The sequence below is a fragment of the Canis lupus genome, chromosome 6, assembly GCF_011100685.1.
Source record: "Canis lupus familiaris isolate Mischka breed German Shepherd chromosome 6, alternate assembly UU_Cfam_GSD_1.0, whole genome shotgun sequence".
NCBI classification, from domain to species: Eukaryota; Metazoa; Chordata; class Mammalia; order Carnivora; family Canidae; genus Canis; species Canis lupus.
This window is the reverse complement of record NC_049227.1, coordinates 56353080-56377375: the sequence shown is the minus strand read 5'-3', so window position 1 is coordinate 56377375 and position 24296 is coordinate 56353080. Positions and strand designations below refer to the sequence as shown.

The 24296-nt window shown below is 34.2% G+C and overlaps 1 protein-coding gene across 15 annotated transcripts in view; it reads left to right on the top strand.

Moving 5' to 3' along the window:
- CCDC18 (coiled-coil domain containing 18) overlaps window positions 1–24296 on the top strand; it is a 101717-nt gene that overhangs the window by 33041 nt on the left and 44380 nt on the right. For 14 of the 15 annotated variants that reach the window (XM_038541333.1, XM_038541326.1, XM_038541327.1 and 11 more), the window contains 8 exons: window positions 2438–2658; window positions 3818–3928; window positions 5013–5144; window positions 9343–9477; window positions 9647–9724; window positions 14815–14931; window positions 17245–17412; window positions 20120–20262. In XM_038541333.1, coding sequence (XP_038397261.1) covers window positions 2438–2658; window positions 3818–3928; window positions 5013–5144; window positions 9343–9477; window positions 9647–9724; window positions 14815–14931; window positions 17245–17412; window positions 20120–20262 — 1105 coding nt within the window. The remainder of the gene's footprint in view (window positions 1–2437; window positions 2659–3817; window positions 3929–5012; window positions 5145–9342; window positions 9478–9646; window positions 9725–14814; window positions 14932–17244; window positions 17413–20119; window positions 20263–24296) is intronic. The other variant, XM_038541319.1, reaches the window with a different exon arrangement.

Here is a 24296-nt window from a genome sequence, read left to right as displayed (position 1 = left end):
ATAGTTTTTTTGTCTTTGTTTTCTTTGTTCATTTGTTTCCTAAATTCCACAGATGAGTGAAATCATGCAGTATTTGTCTTTCTCCTACTTATTTCACTTAGCATGGTATTCTCGTGGGCCATTCATGTTGTAAATGGCAAGATCTCATTCTTTTTTATGGCTGAGTAATATTCCATTTTCCACATATACACACAAACACACACCCCATCATCTTTATCCATTCATTTATTGATGGATATTTGGGTTGCTTCTATATCTTGGCTGTTATAAATAATTGTGCGGTAACTATAGGGATGTGTATATCTTTTTGAATTAGTGTTTTTATTTTCTTTGGATATATACTCAGTAATGGAATTACTGGATCATATGGTAATTCTGCTTTTAATTTTTTTTGGAACTTATCCTGTTTTCTAAGGGCCTGCACCAGTTTGCATTCCCACAAACAGTGTGTGAGTATTGCTTTTTCTCTACATCCTCAACAACACTTGTTTGTTGTTCATTGTGTTTTTGATTTTAGCTATTATGACAGGCGTGAAGTGATATCTTACTGAGGTTTTGATTTGCATTTCCCTGATGATTAATGATGCTGAACATTTTCTCATGTGTCTATTGCCATTTGTATGTCTTTTTTTTTTAAGATTTTATTTATTCATGAGAGACACACAGAGAGAGAGGCAGAGACACAGGCAGAGGGAGAAGCAGGCTCCTTGCAGGGAGACTGACGTGGGACTTGATCCCGGGTTTCCAGGGTAACGCCCTGGGCCGAAGGCAGGCTCCAAGCCGCTGAGCCATTCAGGGATCCCCCCCATTTGTATGTCTTTTGATGGAAATATTAAATGTCTTGGTTGTGGTGATGATTACAAGGGAAACATTTGACAAAATATCAAATTTTATATTTTAAATGGGTGTGTCTTACTATAAGTAAATATTACTTCAGTAAAGTACATTTTTATTTATTATTATTATTTTTTAAAGATTTATTTATTTATTCATTAGAGACACAGACTGAGACACAGGCAGAGGGAGAAGTAGGCTCCCTGCAGGGAGCCCAATGTGGGACTCGATCCCGGACCCTGGGATCATACCCTGAGCGAAAGTCAGATGCTCAACCACTGAGCCACCCAGGCATCCCTATTTATTATTTTTTAAAAAGATTTGTTTTTTGAGAGAGAGAGAGCATGGAGGGAGAGGGGCAGAGGGAGAGAGAAACTATCATCTTGATATTTGTTTGCTATTTATTTTTTCTTAAAGATTTTATTTATTTGAGAGAGAGAGAGAGAGAGAGAAAGGCAGAGACAGAGGCAGAGGGAGAAGCAGGTTCCATGTAGGGAGCCTGATGTGGGACTCGATCCTGGAACTCCAGTATTACACCCTAGGCCGAAGACAGGCACTCAACCGCTGAGCCACCCAGGCATCCCATTTGCTGTTTATTCTAATGGCCTTTATTCATCTTTCCTGCTTTCTATTGGATCAATTATATTTTAATATTCCATTTTTTTGTCTCTACTGTTGATTAGTTAACTATACCTCTTTATTTTCTTAATGGTTGCCCTAGAGGTTAACATATGTATCTTCAACTTATCATGGTCTGTCTTCAAATATGATTGGCTGGTGGCAGGAAAAATGACAGCAGAGAGAATTAGATATCTAAGTAATTAGAGAGAATAGGGATGAGTAATGAGATTATTAGCAAAATGAATGCTAGTTAGTAGAGGTGTTGATGAATATGTCATAAATTATCTTACATCAAAGAGTATAGAGCTAATGATAGTCTAGTAAGTGAAATATTAGGGATATGGAAAATTGATAGGAAATAGCACTTATGCAACCCTTGAAGGCATGGTGCATCTCTACTAATTTCTGTACCTATGTATACATTATGCCTCTTTAAAGCACTCCTGAAAGCTCAATCACTTTTAGGTGGGAGTAGATTTATATGTTTGTAGTGAAAAAAGGATGTATTTGAACAACTACCTTTGTTTAGAAAGGATTCCCTTGCCTTCGGCTTGTGAACTTGCAGCTATATACACTTCATCAAAATATTCTTGATGCCAGGTTATCTAGAGAAATTTTATGGTTAACTTCAGTTTAAGGAAACAGGACAACTTTCTTTTAAATAATGCTTTGTTTTACATTTTCTATCCAATAAATGGGAACTTTTATAGGTAGAGAAAGGCTTTTTCTGGTATGAAGGAATAGTCCAGAAAAGTGAGTGACTTTGAGCAATTTATTCCTTCTTTGTGATGTACTTAGTAATAGAAATACCTTCTTTACCATGCTCCTTCATTATATTTTCCTTAATGTATGTCTCATTCTCCATTTCTTTTAGAATTCTTCAGATGAGAAATTATTTGTTTATGATTAAATCTTTCAACATTGAATAGGTTTTTATTCTTTAAGTTTTTATACAGAATAATTTTCCTTTTATGTTTGTTAGCAGAAAGAATAAAAGACCGTCAACATACTATGAGCAAGCAATATGAAAAAGAAAGGCAAAGACTTGCTTCTGGAATAGAAGAACTACGTACTAAGTTGATGCAAATAGAAGCTGAGAATTCTGATTTGAAGGTTAATATGGCTCACAGAACTAGTCAGTTTCAGCTGATACAAGAGGAGCTGCTAGAGAAAGCTTCAAGCTCTAGCAAACTGGAAAGTGAAGTAAGCTTGAATGAGCTGTTCATATGTACTAACTTTGGAGACAAAAAAAGATATTATAGAGTTTTGTAAAAGTTGTATGTGTTAAGTCCAGATTTATACATTAAAAAAAATTAATGGTACCACATCATTTATAAATCCTCTTAAAATTATATTTGGAAACCTTTGGGTTATAATCTATGTTAAAAGTAAGAAATTACTCTCTAGTGGCTAACAGGTCTCATATATGATAGAACTTGTGATGTATTGTGGTCTATTATTTCTTCTAAGTATAAGTTAATATGGCTAAAACACATTTACAAAAACAAACATTTACAAGTAAAGAATTTGGATTATGTCATTGGGAAAAAAAAAAGGAGTGATAATAGAGGATTTTGAATGTTAGCTAACAGCAGGACCAGCTGGGAAGCCTATTAAATAATGTGGATTTCTGGGTACTGTTCTAGTGATTCTGATTCAGTAGGTATGGAGTCATGTTCAGGAATCTGAATTTGTGAACAACTGCATATAAATTTGATATGCTTGGATTACATTTTGAAAATTGCATAATGTGTGTTTTGTGAATATCTGATTCTCATTTCTATTGAGAACAGAACAAGGACACCTTTTCAGGTAATTATAGACCAGGACCACTTCTGTATATGTTATACTCACACTTTAAACTGAGGCTGATGCCATCTATGGGAGTACTTTTAAAATGTCTGATTTCTCTTTGTAAAATCTGTAGCCTAGACTGAGGAAAAGATCTGTGGGATTACTTACATTATGTAAGTACTAGAAAAAGAGATTTAGTCTAAATCTAAATTATAGGCAATAGCTTACTTAAAAATAATCTAGTACTGAGATTAATAACTTTTTAAATACAAAATTAGCACAGTTTTGTTGAAAATACAGAAAGGACAAAGAACAAAATCAATTATTAATAATTCTACCACCAGAAATAGCTATTGTTAACATTTTATTATACTAATGTCAGTCTTTAACAGCTACTGTTAAGAAATGAGTTAGGATGAAGTCCTTTTTGGACATGGGGTCAGAATTAAACTATTTATGTATTACATAGCTAGAACAATCTGTCATATACCCAGTCTTCACTCACTATTTTTCTTCTAAATTGTCATTTATTTTTAAAAACTGATTATTTATTACAATGTGTTTTCAGATGACAAAGAAATGTTCTCAACTTTTAACTCTCGAAAAACAGCTGGAAGAAAAAATTGTTGCTTATTCCTCTATTGCTGCAAAAAATGCAGAACTAGAACAGGAGCTTATGGTAAAAATTACTGTTTGGCTACAAATTCACTGTGACTTTAAGGCACTTGATTTGTGACAGCATGTTTTATAATCATTGTCATACATTATACCAAATAGAAAAATATAAATTCTACTAAACTTTTCTGAGGATTCATTTTCTTGTTTCTGCATTTTTAAGTTTATAGGCTTATATGGCAAGTTGTTACCTGTAATTTCTTGTTTTTATTCTAGTAGAATTGAAGGAAATAGTATATTTCTTTGATATGCTTGTCAGTATTTTAAAATAGTAAATCTTTTTTTTTAAGGTTTTCTTTATTTATTTCAGAGAGAGAAAGAATACTGGCAAGGTGAGGGGCAGAAGGAAAGGGAGAATGGACTCTCTGCTGAGCAGGGAGCCCAGTACGGGCTCAATCCCAGGATCCTGAGATCATGACCTGAGCCTAAGGCAGACACTTAACTCACTGAGCCACTCAGGCACCCCAGCCACTTACTAAAATAGTTAATTTTTTTTTTCATTTTGATACAGTTTTTAAAAATAATCATTTTATCTTTTCAATAAATGTTTAAATATTTTTGAAGTTTTATACACTACTGTGAGTCTTCAAAAAATAGAATATGACAAATTTAATGATTTACTTATATTCTTTTATGTAAAACTAGTTCTTAATTATATTCTTTTAAAGTGTGTTTTTTTTTTAATATTTTGTTTATTTATTCATGAGAGACACAGAGAGGGAGAGGCAGAGACACAAGCAGAGGGAGAAGCAGGCTCCATGCAGGGAGCCCGATGTGGGACTCGATCCTGGGACTCCAGGATCATGCCCTTAGCTGAAGGCAGGCACTCAAGCGCTGAGCCAACCAGATGTCCATTTTATTTTATTTTATTTTATTTTATTTTATTTTATTTTATTTTATTTTATTTTATTTTATTTATATTATTTTATTTTATTATTTTATTTATTTTATTTTATTTTATTTTATTTATTTTATTTTATATTTTATTTTATTATTTTATATTTTATTTTATTTTATTTTATTTTATTTATTCATGAGAGACACAAAGAGGGAGAGGCAGAGACATTAAAGTGTTTTTGTATTTCTAGGAAAAGAATGAAAAGATAAGAAGTCTAGAAACTAATATCAATACAGAACATGAGAAAATTTGTTTAGCTTTTGAAAAGGCCAAGAAAATTCATCTTGAACAGCATAAAGAAATGGAAAAGCAGATTGAAAGAGTAAGATACTATGTTTTTCTTTTCTGTGGCTGAATAATACTCCATTGTGTGTGTGTGTGTGTGTGTGTGTGTGTGTGTGTGTGTGTGTATCCATCAGTTGATGGACATTTGGGCCCTTTACATAATTTGACTTTTGTTAAGTACTGCTATAAATATCGAGGTGTATTTGCCCATTTAAATCAGTATTTTTGTATCCTTTGGGTAAATAAATTATTAGTGCAATTCCTGGGTCATAGGGTAGTACTATTTTTAACTTTTTGAGGAACCTCTATACTATTTCCCAGAGTGGCTGTTGCAAATAGCTGGTAGAGTATATTATGCTAAGAGAAATAAGTCAGAGAAAAACAAATACCATATGATTTCACTCATATGTGGAATGTAAGAAACAAAATAGATGAACATAAGGAAGGGGAGAAAGAGGGAGGCAAATCATAAGAGACTATTAACTATAGAGAACAAATTGAGGGTTAATAGAGGGTTGTAGGTGGGGGCTAGGCTAAATAGGTGATGGCTATTAAGGAGAACACTTGTTGTGATAAGCACTGGATGTTATATGTAAGTGAGGAGTCACTAAATTCTATTCCTGAAACCAATATTACACTATAACTAACTAGAATTTAAATAAAAACTTGAAACAAAATAAAGAGTTAAGTATATGGCAAAAAAAGATACTGTGTTTCTCCAAGTAGATACAATGTATATTTAGAATATGAAAGCTGAAAAGAACCTTAAACATAACTAGCTCACTTTCTTTTTTAGATAAGAAGGAAACAAAGACATAGAAAAGTAGCCAGTACTATAATTAGCATCCCATTACTTCTGGATCATTTTACAATGCTTTCTTAAATAATACTCTTGCCATTTCTTCTTCTTCTTTTTTTTTTTTTACTCTTGCCCTTTCAGTTTAATAATTATTTTTGACATTATTAAAGTAAGAGTGATTTTTTACTCTTTTCCACTAGAGATATTAATTGCTTGAGGATTGAGAGTAGAAGTGTTTTTTGTTTAAAAGAGTAAAAACAAGGTAATGAAGAACGTGTGAGACCAAAAACATAAGACTAAGTAAAAAACAGATTATTTGGGTGGATTTAATATAGAATGGAACTCTTATAGAATAAGAGAAAAAAATATGAGCTTGAAATATAGAGCAATAACATTACTCAATCTGAGCAACAGAGAGAAAAAAGATTTGGCAAAAAGAACAGAGCCTAGGGACCTGTGGAATATATGTCAGAACTGAAACTCTGTACCTGTTAAACAATACCTCCTATTATCCCCTCCCCCCATCCCGTAGCTACCATCATTCTACTTATTTCTGTCTCTATGATTTTGACTACCTTAAGTACCTCAGGTAAGTGGAATCATATAGTATTTGCCTTTTTGTGACTGGCTTAATTCAGTTAGCATAATGTCCTTGAAGTTCATCCATATTATGAAATATTGCAGTATTTACTTCCTTTATAAGAATGAGTGATATTCTGTTGTCTGTATATTGCACGTTTTGCTTATCCATTTATCTGTTGATGGGCACTGATTGCTCTGGCTAGAACTTCTAGTACTGAATAGAAGTGAGAGGAGGCATCCTTGTTTTGTGCTTGATCTTAGAGGAAAAGCTTTCAGTCTTCCACCATTTTGAGTAGGATGTTAGCTGTGGGTTTTCCATATATGGCTTTTATTATGTTAAGGTAATTTTCTTTTATTCCTAGTTTGTTGAGTGTTTTAATCATGAAAAGGTGTTGAATTTTGTCAGGTTTTCTTCAATTGAGATGATCATGTTTTTTTTTTTTCTTTCATTCTGTTGATATTGGCAATGTAATCATTGATTGATTTTTACATATTGAACCACCCTTGCATTCCAGGAACAAATCCTACTTGATCATAGTGTACAATCCTTTTACCACGCTGCTAAGTTTGAATTATCAATATTATATTCATTTGGCATTAATGTTCATAAGGGGTATTGATCTATAGTTTTCCATTAGTGTCTTTGTCTGGTTTTGGTGTCAGGTTAAAACTGGTCTCAGAATTAGTTAAGAAGTGATCTCTCTTCCTTAACTTATTTTGGAAAAGCTTGAGAAAGATTTTTGTTGTTTTTTTTTATATTTTACTATTTGAGAGAGAGGACAAGGATGGGGGGAGTGGCAGAAGTAGAGACTCTCAAGCAGACTCCTTCCTGAGCACAGAGCCCAATGCCGGACTTGATCCCATGACTCATGAGATCATGACCTGAGCAGAAATCACAAGTCAGACGCTCAACTGACTGAGCCATACAGGCATCCCTAACGATTGGTATTCTTTAAATGTTTGGTAGAATTCACTAGCAAAGCTGTCAGGTTCAGTGCTTTTCTTTGTTGAGAGATTTTTGATTCCTGATTTAAAATCTTACCAGCCATAGGTCATTCAGATGATCTATTTCTTCATCATACAGTCTTTGTAGGTTTTATATTTCTAGGAATTTGTCCATTTCATCTAGGTTATTCAATTTCTGGGCATACAATTATTCACAGTACTCTCTTTTGTATAATCCCTACTTTCATTTCTGATTTTGGTAATTTGAGTTCTGTGTTTTTTAATCTACTCAGCTAAATATTTGTCAATTTTACTTATTTTTTTCTAAGAGCCAATTTTTTGTTTCATTGATATTCTTTATTTTCTGTTCTCCATTTTGTTGATCTTTAATCTTTATTATTTTGTTCCCTCAACTAGCTTTGGGTTTGGTTTGTTCTTTTTCTAGTTCCTTATATTTTGAAGTTAAATTATTGATGAGATCTTTTTTGTTTTTTAATGTAAGCATTTATAGCTGTAAATTTACCCTTTAGCACCACTTTGGTTGTGTCCTTTTTAAGTTTTTGTAAGTTGTGTTTTTGTTTTCATTTGTCTCCTAATTATCTTCTGATTTCCCTTGTGAATTCTTCTTTGATTCATTGGTTGTTTAAAAATCTGTTGTTTAATTAATGCCACAATCTTGTGAATTTTTTAATTTTCCTTTCATGGGGCACCTGGATGCCTCAGTCAGTTAAGTATCTGCCTTCCGCTCAGGTCATGATCTCAGGGCCTGAGATCGAGCCTTGCACCAGGCTCTCTGATCAGCGGGGAGCCTGCTGCTCCCTTTCCCTCTGCCTGCTGCTCTGCCTACTTGTACGCTCACTCACTCTCGGTCAAAAAAATAAATAAAATCTTAAAAAAATTTAAAATTTTCCTTTCATTCATCATTTCTAATTTCATCTGGTTGTAGTTAGAGAAGGTACTTTGAATGGTATGTGTCCTTTTAAATGTGTTGAGTCTTCCATTTGTGGCCTAACATGGTCTATCCTGCAAAATGTCCCCTTTACACTTGAGAAGAATGTGTATTCTGTTGAGTAGAGTATTCTGTATATGTCTATTAGATCTAGTTGGTTTATTATGTTAAGTCATCTGTTTCCTTATTTTCTGTCTGGTCTTCTGTCCATTATTATAAGTGGGGTACTGATGTTTCCAACTATTTTTGTAAAACTATTTTTCCCTTTAATTCTGTCAGTTTTTGCCTTGTATATTTTGATTGTCATTACATGAATAAATTTTATAATTATTATATCTCACTATTATTTAGAATTTTTTAGTAAATAATGTCCTCCTTGTCTTTACCACCTTTTTTGATTTAAAGTGTTTTATCTGATATTTGTGTAGGTATCCCTGCTCTCTTTTGGTTACTATTTGCATGGAATATCTTTTTCTGTTCTTTCACTTTCAACATGTTTGTGTCTTTGGATCTCAGGTGAGTCTCTTGTAGACAGCATATACAGTTGCCTCTTGAACAACTTGAGTTTGAACTGCATGGATCCACTTATTTGTGGATTTTTTGCAGCAGTACTATAAATGTATTTTCCTTATGATTTTATTAATAACATCTTTTCATCTAGCATATTATAAGAATATGATACATGTAACATACAAAATATGTGTTAATCAACACACACAATCAGTATGTGTTTCTGTTATTGGTAAGGCTTTGGTCAAGAGTAGGCTCTCAGGAGTTAAATTTTTGTGTAGTCAAAAGTTGTACACAGATTTTCAACTGCAAAAGGGTCAGCCCCCCCTAAACTCTGCATTGTTCAAGAGTCAACTGTAGTTGGATCATGTGTTTTTATCTTCTATTTAAAATGTTTCATGATTTTAAAAAAATTATATGAAAGTTAATAAATTGTGTTTATATGTTTAGCTTGAATCTCAACTAGAGAAGAAAGACCAACAGTTTAAAGAACAAGAAAAGACTATGTCCATTTTGCAGCAAGATATAATATGTAAACAGCATCATCTTGAATCACTAGACCGACTCTTGACAGAAAGCAAAGGGGTAAAATCACCTTTGTAAAAGTGCTGTTTAAAGCTGACTAATCATTTATGTTTCTGTAACCTACCTTCAATTCTAATTAAATCAATTGTTTAGCAGCCCATTAGTAATGCTAAAATTAGAATATTTATACATATACTCATATTTTTGCTACCAATCTGTGTGTTTTTAGGAGATGGAAAAGGAAAACATGAAAAAAGATGAAGCTTTGAGAACATTACAGAACCAAGTATCTGAAGAAACAATCAAGGCTAGTACGCTAATTTTTAAAAACTTTTTTCTTAATAGGGACATTCTGTAGCTTTTATACTTTTCTCTATAAATTGTAAAAATTATTTAGATAACAATTTGCAGGTAAAGATTTTACCTGAGTGAGTGAATTTAGTTTCTGTAAATATATTTTCTTCAATGTGAATTATGATCTTAATTATTTGATTTTTGGTAATCTGGCTTGTTGATTGTTTACCCTATTTTTTGTTTTTTTTTTTTTTGTTTTTTGCCTTAAGAAAGGTTTCTTTTTTAACAAAAAATGTGTTTTTAAGCATAGCTACTTATCAGTAAAGAATTAACAGAGGAAGTGAAGGGAGAGGAATATATAAGCAGTCGAGTTTTGCTTCTTTTTACCAGTTCTGCTATAAGATTAATTAGGGGATGAAATCAAAATTTCCAGGTAAAATACAGTTTTGTAATTACTCTGTCTTCGTGGTTTAAAAAATGGGTTTTGGAGCTAAGTTGCCTTGGGTTTCCGTTCTGACTTCACGGTGCTTATTAGTTGACTTTAACAGTGGCTAGGTTATTTAAGCTCTCTGAATTTCAACTTTTCATCTATAAAATACAGATTATAATACTCTAGAGAAGGGTCAGTAGGAATAATAGATGAAATGAGATACATGTAATGCTCAGCACATACTCAGTTACTGAGAGTTTAATAAGTATTTATATTTGATATTTCTTCCTTGTATTTTTAGTGTTAAAAACAAGTCCAAAGTTGCTGTTATCTTTATTCTGTGATATATGGATTGAATATAAAGAATATTTTTAAAATTCAGTGTTATTTTTGCCTAGTACTCTGTATTTAATCCATTTTGTTACCAAATATGCCTGTGTAAATACAATTATATCTTTATCCATAACTTTGTATAGTACTCTCCAAAACTTAACATTTAACGCCATGTCAATTCATTTCCTCATGTAAAAATAGTCTCTAAGATCATTAACATGAAAAAATCATAAAAGTTATAGGCATAAAATAATTTCATTAAATAAAATCAATGTTGCTATTTAACTCCTGTTTTTTATTAAATTATATAACCCATCTAGTAGTTTATTTTTATATATTAATAACCAGATATTAATATCAGTAAGAATAAATTATGTTATTGGATTTTATTCCCTTAATAGCTCTAATACTGGGGCAAATACCAAAATGAGGAAGAAATATAGAAGCAACATTCCTATGACTCAAGCTATATTAAACTTAACATACTGGATATTTATAGCAACAAAATTGAAGTTACAAATCTAGTTTCTTCTTGATTATGTGATTACCACTTTCCCTTGTTGACTTTTGGCTATGTCCCTCTACGTACCTCTGTTTGTTCTTTGCATTAAAAGTAATGAATTCTTAAAAAATAACCAAAGGGCAGCCTGGTGGCTCAGCGATTTAGCGCTGCCTTCAGCCCAGGGCATGATCCTGGAGACTTGGGATCGAGTCCCACATTGGGCTCTCTGCATGGAGCCTGCTTCTCCCTCTGCCTGTGTCTCTGCCCCCCCCCCCCAACCCCCGTGTCTTTCATGAATAAAGTCTTTAAAAAAATCAATATATTCTTACAATCGACAAATTCTTTTTTTTTTTTTTTAAGATTTTATTTATTTATTCATGAGAGAGGCAGAGACATAGGCAGGGGGAGAAGCAGGCTCCATGCAGGAAGCCTGAAGTAGGATTCCATCCTGGGACTCCAGGATCACGCCCCGAGCCACAGGCAGATGCTCAACCGCTGAGCCACCCAGGCGTCCCACAATCGACAAATTCTTGAAAAATGCGTCAATCCAACCATTAACAAAGGAAGTACAAATAAAGCTAATGAAGTCACAAAAATTATTAATTTTCTATCTGCAAGAGATTTCTAAGAATCAATTTAAAGTTGTATCACTTATGAAAGTATGATTAATGAGAAGTAGAAGATTGATGGGAAAATTCTGAACAAGAACAAGAAACTAATAAATTAAAGCAGTTATGTTACATGTTGTTAAATAGAATATTGAGAAAGTTGCTTATTAGATTTAGAGTTTTGTTTACTTATTTTCTTTTGTTTTGTTTTTATGTTCCACTCTGGATTTTTTTTCTTTTCCCAAAGAAAGTTGTAAGTGGAAAAAAATTTAAAAAGAACCTAGCTGCTTTTGTTGAAGGTAGGTAGGTAGAGCTCACACCTGGTTACCCCCATACTATACTTCTGAGGAAATTCTTTGGTTCAACAAAGCAATGTCTTTGTTTTCATTTCTATTCATTCATGTCCATATGTATACATGTATATTTATAATGGTATGAGGTGAATGATGCTTATCCATATGAGATATAGACAGACTCTCAAACCCCTTGTTCAAATAATAAATTCAACAGAGTAGTAAATGGTTTTTACTATTTTTTAAATTGATTTATTAATTTTACTTAAATTTTATTTTGAAAAATTCCAAACCTACAAAAAAATAGAAAGTATAGAGAACATTTGTGTACCCTTTACTAGATTTACTGTTAAACTGTAGCTACATTCATTTCATATCTCCCTATACACATGTATGCACATACCCACTTTGCAGGCTTCTACCCAGTCTCATACAGACACATTTCCTTTTTGCCAGACCACCTGAGAGAGGGTTGCAGATGTCATAACCCTTTACACCTTCAATATTTTTTTAAAGGGACTTTTATTTTTTGGTTTTAAAGATTAATTATTTATTTATTTGAGACACAGAGAGAGGGATAGAGAGAGAGAGGCAGAGACACAGGCAGAAGCAGAAGCAGGCTCCATGCAGGGAGCCTGATGTGGGACTCGATCCCAGGACTCCAGGATCAGGCCCTGGGCTGAAGGCAGCGCTAAATCGCTGAGCCACCAGGCTGCCCCTATACCTTCAGTATTTAAACTTGCATCTCCTGGGGACAGAAACTTTTTCCTATGTGACCATACCACTCTACATACCTGAGAAAGTAAAAATTAATTCAGTGACATCAATCAACACACAGTCCGTACTGAAATTTTTCCAATTATTTAAAGTCATTCTGTAGCCTTGTTACTCAAAGCATGATCTGTGGACTAGCAACATCAACATCACTTAGGAACTTGTTTGACTTGTGGAATTTCGGTTGTAACCCAGGTCTACCAGAATTGGGACTAAGGTGAAGGAAGTGAATTACTTCTGATGCAAAATTTAGGGAGATGCTTACTCTCAGGGTCATATAAGTGTAATGTTGGCACTTGGCATGACCCTGAGAGTGAGTGTCTCATTATATTTTGAGCCCATGTCTCCTGTTTTATATCATCCTATTCCTTGTCCTTCTAACTGATTCACAATCTGTATTTCAGTAGGGTGCCCAGCTGACTTGTATGCTCATTAAAACCTTTAAAAACACTACTTTAGATTTTTCTTGTTCTTTTTCCAGCCTAGGATTCAATTATACTTACATGTTGATTTTGGCACTTTAGGTTTCCCTAAGCTCACTCTCTATTCTCCTATTCTTCTTGAATCTTCTGAAAAGTCTGGGTCAACTAGAACATCCCATGAGTTATACTGTGTTCTTCTGCTTCCCATCAGGAAGCACATGTCAAACCACCCCATTACTGGCATTGCCAATATTGGCACTTTATTTAAGCTGATTGCTGCCAGATCTCACCATGTGAAGGGCACATTTTTTTCCTTTATAATTAATAAATGTGCAGTGATTCTTTCAGGCCATGTGAATGCCCCACTCCTCAACAACCTATAACCAGTAATTTTAATAACTAGTGATAAATATTGCCTGAATTAGTCTTTATATTATTAATTATCAGGTGTGGTATTCTGACAGTCCCCAGATTTTATTTCTTCTCTGTGTGCGGGGATGATACAAGTGCCAGTGCTCATTCTCACGCTTCAGAAAGAAAACTCAAAACAACAAAAACCTCAGAAAAAAGAAAGAAAACTCTTAAGTATTTATACCTTTCATAAAACAAACATTAATTTAAAAATTATTATACTAGGGCAATAATTTATTAGCAAGGATAATAATTCAAAATTACCAACTCTTTAGCTGTTAATGGTTATACTCACAGACTAGAGGGACTGTCTTCAAAAATTGTCTTTCAAGATTGTCTATTTAGAAATGAGTTGCAAGAATAATTTTATGATATAGAATAAATAGTATCTGCAAGAGGGAGCATTTTTCTCTTTTTCTCATCTTGAGATTTCTTTTACACCTTCAAGATGACTTATAAGAATGCTTGCTTTAAGGGGGGAAAAACACTCCCGAAAAGCTCAAAATTATAGTAAGAAAGGAGCAAGACAGGCATCTTATTGACATGTGGGATATGGATCACATGTGCAAATTTTGGCCCTTGAACTAATTTTTGTGGAAAAAAAAGTTACTGAATTTGGGTTGCTCTTTGCTCATTTGCTCTATATTATTAAGGTTACAGTGTAAAGCATTTGCAGCTATTGAACCAAGTTACGGTGCTGCCTTTCTGAAAATGTTTTCATTGATTCAAAACAAATGCAGCCTCCTAAGTTTTTTTTCCAGCTTACAGAAACATTTTCATTTTCTTAGTGACTTCATCATATTTAGAATATTCACTCCATAGAATTATTAGCATAGTACACCAGTGCTTTTTTCCTTGATCAAGGGAACTTAAGGAATAGGCTTATATATTGCTTACCATTTTAGGTTAGTGTTTTAGGGCATTTGGTCTACAGGTTCTTGACAGTTGGCCCCAGTATGTCTTTCCAATCTAATCTCCCAAATACCCATCTCCTATAAACTGATACTCTTCATACCCTAAATTGCCAACTTCACACCATTCCTTTTCACATTGTCTTGTCTCTGGACTTACTCCCTCTCCCCAGAATGCCCTTCTTCACTTGTTCATGTTCTGTTTATTCTTCAGGACCTCAATCTCCGATCTCCTAATTTGCAATGAAAAATTTGTTTTCTAAATAAATCTTTTCTATAATACCATTTTGTACCCTAAGTTGGGCTGAGTATTCACTGTTTGAAGCATTTAGGTAACATAAACCTGTAAAATATTGAATATATAATAAGCACTCATTACTATGAATTGATTTTTCTTTTTTTACTTTTTTCCTGCTTAGGTCAGACAACTAGATTCAGCACTGGAAATTTGTAAGGAAGAACTTGCCTTGCATTTGAATCAATTAGAAGGAAATAAGGAAAAGTTTGAAAAGCAGCTAAAGAAGAAATCTGAAGAGGTAAATTAGCACTTTTGTAAATAGCATATTTTTCACATGATTTCTTTTTGAGTTTTTTTTTTTTTAATATTCTTTAAAAGTACATCTTAATGTAGCTGATAAAAAAAAAATTTTCATTAAGGGGCATGTGGGTGACTCAGTCAGTTAATGTCTGCCTTTGGCTCAGGTCATGATCCCCGGGTCCTGGGATAGAACCCCATAGTGGCTCCCTGCTCAGAGGAGAGTCTGCTTCTCCCTCTGCCCCTCCCTCCCACTTGTAATCTGTCTCTCAGATAAATATATAAAATCTTTACATTAAAATATAAATTCTAATTTTATATTCTTTGTTTTTTTTTAAGGTTTTATTTATTTATTCATGAAAGAAACAGAGAGAGGCAGACACAGGCAGAGGGAGAAGCAGGCTCCATGCACAGAGGCCGATGTGGGACTCAATCCCAGGACTGTGGGATTATGCCCTGAGCCAAAGGCAGACGCTCAACTGCTGAGCCACCTAGGTGTCCCATATTCTTTGTTTATAACAAACATTAATTCAGTGCAACACAAAATATGACACCTTAAATTCTGATTCTTTTATCTATTTCGAGGGAATCAGAAGATGAAATTATTTAGAGTAATTCTAATATAAAATGATTAATATAGAGAGTAATATAAAATGATTAACACTTAGAATATTGTTTTAGATTTAGAAGTATAAAATGCCTCAAGTTTTTTCATTTTGTTTTTGCTTTTTCTGGTTGTCTAAAGGATTGAGAATTAGATTTAGAAATTCAACTTTCTCTATTGAGATGAATTATTGAGATACTGGATAATTAGAAGAAAGGACCAAGTCAGAGTTCTCTTCTACTATTTTCTAGCAGTTTAAAAATTCTTTCTTCTGGAATACTTATTGGAAAGATTTTTTTGCTTTAAAAGAAAGGCTTTTATTTTCCTTCATGTTAAAAATTGTTATGTAAGCAACAATAAGAAATTTTTTAAAGATTTACCTACAATCCACTTTCTAATACTTAAGCTTTCAGTAGTCTATGTGCCTGCCTGTTTTTCATAATTATGTTAGTGAAATGTAATTCTGGGGGGGTTTCCCCCTTAATTTCATTTTGTAAATATTGTATTTGCTCCTGTCTTTTAAATTATGATTTTAAGTGGTTGCATCATTTTAAATCAGATTGATATATCATCATTTATTAAACTTTTCCTCTTTTGGGAGCAGGTAAAGAATATTAAAAAATAAATATTAAATTATGCTGCATTATTAATTTGATTTTAACATAATTTCTTTTGGCAGATTTATTGGATTTGGATTATTAGGACAAAGGGAATTTTTCTCCTTCCTAGTAAATACTTCCAGATAATTTTAAAGGTATCTTTTAAAGCAATTTTGAGGACCAGCATATTCAAGCCTTAAATATGTGGAGTGAATGAATACAGTTTCTTAGTTGATATTGTCATTCCTTTATGTGTTTTGTTTTTGTTTTTAAGGTTTTATTTATTCATGAGCGATACAGAGAGAAAGGCAGAGACATAGGCAGAGGGAGAAGCAGGTTCCCTGCAGGGAGCCCAATGTGGGACTTGATCCCAAGACCCTGGGGTCATGACCTGAACCAAAAGCAGACATTCAACCACTGAGCCAGCCAGGTGCCCCTCCTTTATGTGTTTTTTGGATCGTGAATATTTGCATGATTTACTGAGATACCATTTTATAAACAACAGCAATAGTTTTACAACAATTACAACAATTATTACAACAATAATATAATAAATAGCACCTAACATTTATGCAGTGCTTATATGCCTGTAGTTTATTATCAGTAAGGAGAAAGTTTCATTATATGTAGCGTGGAGAAATCCATGGCTTCCTGGGTTCTGTCCCTTCTCTGAGAGGAGTCACATAAAACATGCTTCTTTCTCTAGCAGTGAAATGTGGCAATGTGTGTGCAGTGTTTCTGCCCAGAGAAGTTTGTTTATGACTCAAAGTTCAGGATTTTTACTGGGGGCTAGTCACCTAGGACAAGTATCAAAATTAGAAACTCCCAGAAGGAAAGTGTGATTCAGTGCCATAAGCCAAAACAATCTCATCACTTAGGGAATGTTTCAGAAGCCACATTCCCAGACACCATCCAAGAGTCAGTCGTATAAACAGACCCTTCTAATGTATCCTCCCATCAGAAAAATGAACCTGCCCTTCCATGTAACAAACTATAGCCATAAATACAATTATCCCACATGACACGTGAAGGTAAGAAGGAAGACTACTTTGACATTTTACGGCTTTTTATTTGACATGTCATTTTAATGAGAAATTTATATATTTGTTAGGTATACTGCTTACAGAAAGAACTAAAGATAAAAAATCACAGTCTTCAAGAGACTGCTGAGCAGAATGTTATTCTACAGCATACTCTTCAGCAACAGCAGCAAATGTTACAACAAGAAACAATTAGAAACGGAGAGCTAGAAGACATTCAAACTAAACTTGAAAAACAGGTATATATTATTGGTCAAAATAGTTTCACTTGTATGAAATAGAAATTTTAAAAATCAGTAATAAATATTTTGTTATTAATTGCTGTTTACCTGAAAAGATTTCCTAGTCTAAGAAATATTCTATTTTAACATTGAAAAATAGGTAAAATTCTATTTTTGTGTATTCTAACCTACATCTCTAATGCTATGGGCACATTTTTATCATCTATGGAACTTAGTTATAATTTAGACTTCTTCATTCAATCATGTTTTTGGATCAGGATGTGTGATAACCCCAAAGAAATGCTAAAGCAGTGTACTACAAGAAAAATTCCAAAGGAAACTATTTCTTTTTTTTTAATATTTAATTTATTTATTCATGAGAGACACAGAAAAAGAGAGAGAGAGAGGGGCAGAGACACAGGCAGAAGGAGAAGCAGGCTCCATGCAGGGAGCCGGACATGGGACTCGATCCCAGGTCTCCAGGATCAGACCCTAGGCCGAAGGCTGGCGCTAAACCGCTGAGCCACCAGGGCTGCCGAGGAAACTATTTCTAAAACTAAATGATAACTACAATGAAAGAATCTTAGGAATTTTATACTAGAGTTGAATCTTTTCTCTTTCATTCATTACCAGTTCATCTGAATTCTTTGGACAGCTATTTCATATTTTTGGTTTTGTTTTTTCTTTTTCAAACTTTATAAAAATGTATAAATTAAAAAACATTCCCTATAATCTCACAACACCTTACCTTTTTGTAATTTGGATGACTTTTTATTTATATATTCTAAATTCATCTTCAGCCTCTCCAGTGGAACTAAAGAATCTCTCAATGCATTCAGAAATATGAAGCAGGTATTCCCTGTTTTCTTTTTTTAAGAGACAGCTGTTCTGTGGCTTTCCATCCCTTTGTTAAAGTCTAGACCTATTGTTTGCTATGCCTACTGTTCAGCTTCATCCAAAAGCATTTCTTCATCTCTTCTGCGCTTGATTCCCACTTCCTAAGTCCCTTGTTGTTGACTCTGGTTTTCAGAATTGATTAAAATTCTTGTTCCTTCTGAAGTTGTTTTCATTTCAGTAATGATATTATGGCTTTCGTCTCTTTTTTTCCCCCATAAATCTACCAATTCATTTGTATACTCATTTGGTAATTTTTTTTTCTTTGTGATCTTTAAAAGAGATTTTTGTATGTTCTTTAATTTCTTCGAGGGTCTAAAGAAGTTTTTGTTTATTTTTTAAATTTTATTTATTCACAAGAGACACAGAGAGAGAGAGAGAAAGAGGCAGAGACACAGGCAGAAGGAGAAGCAGGCTCCATGAGGGAGCCTGATGTGGGACTTGATCCCGGGTCTCCAGGATCAGGTCCTGGGCTGAAGGCAGCGCTAAACCGCCGAGCCACCTGAGCTGCCCAAGAAGTTTCTATCTCAAAATTTCTCTAGTATTTGGAGTAAATATTCCAGTGTATACAGAATTCTCTTTCTGCCTTTCATTTATTTCCCAGTATGCATAGATTACATGTTAGATCCTTTCAGATTATTACTCATTTTTAGATTCTTTCTGCTTTATGAGTGTGCTATTTAATAAAACGCAGATGGTTCTCTTTAGTTTTTACCTGGGTTCTATTTTAATTTTATTCTTGGAACTTGAATTAGAAGTGTAGAATTAATAACTTATAATCTATATTCAGTTCTTTAGTGAGAGGTTTTAGAAGAGCAGAGAGGATATTAAGGCCATTAGCCAGAATTAACTTGAAGAGCACAGTCATGTAGATGTTCATTGAAAACATGGAGTGTCTGAGTTTAACTAGGGAGAAAATACAGAATAAGAGGTGAGAAGATTAACTTGAACAGATCTCTATGAGATATGGTACATAGAAGCCAAAGTAAGTATTTCATGAAATAAGGAATGATAATTGGTGCCATGGGCTGCTGAAATCAAGATCAAGTAAAATGAGGGCTGAGAAATGTCCACTGGAATTAGCAACATGGAGGTCATTAGTGACACTGCTCAGTTTTGTAGAATGGCTAAATTGCTTTGGTTTGGGGAGTGAATGAGAAGTGAGAAGATGATACAACAAGAATAGGAAACTGGGAAATTGGGCTTTGAAGAGGAGGAAAGAAAGGGTGGTGGTAGTTGGAGAGAGGTAGAGGTATGGAGGATAGTTTTTCATAATGGGAATGTCTTGAACATTTTAAATGCTAATATAAAGAAGCCAAGAAGAGAGAGCAGTGATAGTCAGGAGCAATTTGACTTATATGGTAGGAAAAAAATACGTGTTTCACTGTAGGAGAACAGACGAAATAATAGGAGCAAATACAAGTGGTAATGTTTGAGAGCAGTTGGGAATTTAGAAGTCTTCATGAATGAATGAATTTGTGAAGAAGGAAAGCAACATAGTTTGACCAGAGAAGAAAACATTTCAAATGGATTTGGATAATGAAAAGGGGCACATTAATCATTATTTTGTTCAATTCTTGTAAATCTTATCTTAGTGTTATGATGTGGCTACTTCTAAATATGTATATGAATGAAATATCTTATACAAAGTTAAGTTTTGCCTTTTTATTTCCAAAACATTTACTTCCTACTCTGTACTTTGAGTTTTATAATACTGGAAACTGGAATCTGGAAACTGAATGATAGGCTAAAATTTATATAAATATTTTTATTCCAAAGAATGTTATACTGTGACTGAACTTAAAATACTTAATGAAAATTGTTTTATAAGGTATCAAAACTGGAACAAGAGCTTCAAAAACAAAGGGAAAGTTCAGCTGAAAAGTTGAGAAAAATGGAGGAGAAATGTGAAGCAGCCACACGTGAAGCTGATTTGAAAAGGCAAAAAGTTATTGAGCTTACTGGTACTGCCAGGTAAAATGAATATGTTAGTTTTTCTTTTTCTTCCTATTTCAACATCAGTAGTTACCTGAATTTCAATATCATATAATGTTAAGTGAAGCATTTGTTTAAAGATTTAATTTTTTCACAGCCTGTGTTTTTACAGCATTTTGTTTATACCTTTATATCCTTCTTTATGCTTTTTTTGTATTATAGTTAACATCCTTTATCCTCCTATTGTATTAAAAGTTCCTTAAGGCCAAAATAATTTCTAGTTTACTTTAGGATCCTCCCACAACAATTAGCATAGTTCCCTACACTTCATAGGCACCCAGCAACTATTATATTAAATTGTGAATACTATTAAAAGTTGTAGGCAAAGATGTACTCATTGAAAACTTTCATGGTGTCTAATTGTTTATGGAGGAGATTAGCTTAACAGAATACAACAGTGATTTTGAATCTTGGCTGATCATTAAAATTACCTGAGGAGCTTTAAAAAGTACTGATGCCTAGGTCTCACCTCCAAGGATTCTGACTTAATTTGGTTGAGTCCAGACCAGGAATCATTAGTTAATTGGTTAAGAAAGGACCCATAAGGTGAAAGCATTCCCCAGCTTCCCCAGACCTCTAATGCTTTGTCAGCAAGAGCTAACATGATTAATACACTCAAAGGGGGGGCCACGTGTGTGGCTCAGTTGGCTGAGCATCTTCCTTTGGCTCAGGTCATGACCCACCGTCTTGGGATTGAGCCCTGCATCGGGCTCTCTGCTCAGTGGGGATCCTGCTTTTCCTTCTCCTCCCTGCTTGTGCTCTGTCACTATCTCTGTCCCTCTTTCTCAAATAAATACATAAAACCTCTAAAGGAAATTATACACTCATAATTAACTACAATGCTACCAACAGGAGTCAAGAATTAACTTAGGCATTGAACTAAAACCCCATGTCCTCAGGTTCCCTCTCTCCCACTGACAAGAGTAAAGATCAGGGCTTTGTGCATTGAGTAGCAACTTGCTTTTCTAGATGGCAACTGTCATCTAGAACTGGGTCAAGAGGATTGCCCTGTGTTTAAGACTAAGATCACGCACAGTTCTTCAGACCTCCTTCCTTCCATTGACTGATGTCTACCCACACAACAGCCTCACCACCAGTGTCTAATTGAATAGTTACATAATAATGTTATCCTTGCTTATGCCAGACACCACAAGAAGCTGTGTACTTCGAGGTCAACAGTCATCTCTCATACTAATTCCCCAAAACCTCACCACATATACTGTTTCCTTCTCTCAGCTTATCCCAACTTCTGAGAGACTTCCACTTGTCCTCTGGAATTCACAGTCTATCCTGAGAGACATTATCTATATTCTTTACTTCTTTTTTCTTGCTTTAACAGAAATCTTACTCTTCCCTGAGAACCTTGCTTCTTGTCCTGTAGCCCTCTAAAGTAAAAAATTTTTCCCACAGTTCTTTTTTTTTAAGATTTTATTTGTTCATTTGTTCATTTATTCATTCATTCATTCTCTCTCATACAGAGAGAGAGAGGCAGAAACATAGGCAGAGGGAGAAGCAGGCTCCTTGCAAGGAGCCCTATGCGGCACTCGATCCCAGACCCCAGGATCATGCCCTGAGGCAAAGGCAGACGCTCAACCACTGAGCCACCCAGGCGTCCCTTTCCCATGGTTCTTGTACCACAGGGTTGAGATATGGAGTAGTACACCATACTCTGAACTTCTGGTCTTCAGACCATATCATCCTTCACTGTTGTGACACCTACAGGCCACGTGATGTATTGTTATTTCCTGCAACACCACTCCTGTCATTATTATTGAAGATTTCAATATCTGTTAGCTGATTGTTCTGAGATGTTAGCTTCTTATTTAAAAAATTCCTTTCCTCTTGGGTTCTATCATATCTCATGATTTGCTCTAGACCTTGTCATTTCAAAACATCTTCAGTTTTTCTGTAATCTAAATATTAGGCATCTATATCTCTGTTACCACCTGATACCCTTTAATTCCCCAAATTCAACAATTCTTTGATCTCACCAAGATCTCTAATTCATCAGTTCCACCACTGTCTTATTCCTTGATGTCCTCCTCTCATTTCTTTACTGAGCTTAAATTCTAGTCAAATATCAAAATCAATTATTTACATCTAGTTGCAACTCTGTTACCTCTCTCTCACTTTTTCTATACAGTACTAAAAATCCAACTCACACTACTCCATGCTGGTATCTCTAGAGAAGCTGGAGGAAAATATGAGCATGCTGACCAGTCTTGCTTTAAATTTGTAATTTCAGGGGTACCTGGGTGGCTCAGCCAGTTAGACATCTGCCTTCAGCTCTGGTCATGATCCCAGGACCTGGGGCAGGGAGGCTCCTTCTCCCTTTCGCCCCTGCTCACTCTCTTGTTATCTGTCTCTCAAATAAAGTCTTTTTAAAAATATAAAAATTCATAATTTCAACCTTAAGGGACCCCCTTTAAGGGACCTGCTGCCTGGCAATCACAACCTTACTGACTTGTAGAAGACTCTTATACTTAGCCCTTTTCTTTCAAAACTCCCAACAGCTCCTTCCCAATCTTTGCTCTCACTGATGATCTTGCTTTCTGTTTTTTGTTTTTTGTTTTTAATATTTTATTTATTTATTCATGAGAGACACAGAGAGAGAGGCAGAGACACGAGCAGAGGGAGAAACAGGCTCCATGCAGGGAGCCCAATGCAGGACTTGATCCTGGGACTCCGGGATCATGCCCTGAGCCGAAGGCAGGTGCTCAACCACTGAGCCACCCAGGCATCCCTTGCTTTCTGTTTCAATGAGAAAATTGAAGCAATTGCTTATTCCTCTTCTTACCTTTACCCTTTGGCTTCTAGACAAAACCTCTTCTTGATTATAGCTAATAGGCACATATAATAGGAAAAGTGTCCCAAATGCTAATAAGCCTATCAGCAAAACAGTTAAACTTCATAAGAAAGGAATACTCTAGTTCCATGATATCTTCTCTTCAGGAAGCAGGGTTTTCTCTGCTCTTCAGTTTCTCTGGTCTCATTATTGCTTCTTTCACTTCTGGAACTACAATTTATAAAACTCTTTTTTTTCCTCTCTCAAAAGGTATTACAGTTAAAATATCTCCTTGGATCTGTTTTAGAATTAAAATATCTTCAGATAGAAAGAAAGGAGACTAATTTATTGAATGCCTTTTTGTGTGCCAGGCAATGTGCTAGGTAGACACATTAACTCATTCTTCAAAACAGCCCTACAATATGGGTTTATTTATTTATTTATTTATTTATTTATTTATTTATTTATTTATTTATTTATTTTCCCTATTTTTAAAGTAAGAGAGTGAAATTCAAAGAAGTTAGGTTATGAAATGCATAGTTTAGATATGCTTTAAAACAACCAACTACAAGGTGCTTCTGGTACTACATGTAAATGTCACTTCATGTAAACGATCCTGATCCTGGCTTCTCAGTGCTGAGGCTCCTATAGCACTTTTTAGATTTCTCAGACTGCCTCCATTACCATTGTAATTTTTTTTTCTTTTTTTTTTTTTTTTTTTACATTGGAAGAGGCCAGAGAGTCTCAGCTGTCACATCTAAAAGTTTAGTATGTTTGCATGATCCTTCCTTTGGCTTTATTTCCAATCTCAGACTTGATTGCTCTGTAACCCTGCAATAAGAAGGTGAAATATTTCTGGTAAAACTGACGAGTTTAAAGCGTGTTGTAAAATTTTGAAAGTTAAGGGGAAATCTTTGGTATTGGATTATTTATATAATAATTAAAAATTTTTAAACCCTTAAATATTTATTATACTAATGCCTCATTCACCTAGCATCAAGAAAGAATGAGTAATTGCTGATAAGTAAGTGTGGAATTTATCGAGTACTGAAACTGTATTACAACAAAAAAATATCCTTTTTGGTAGAAATTTTCTAAAATATATATTTTCTTGTCATTTTTAATTTTTCTGGTCGTCTCAGGGTTTTCATTACAAATACATCAATTATTATACCATGCTGAGATATATAATAGCACCTCAACAAAATATTGGAGTTTTTTACTGTTT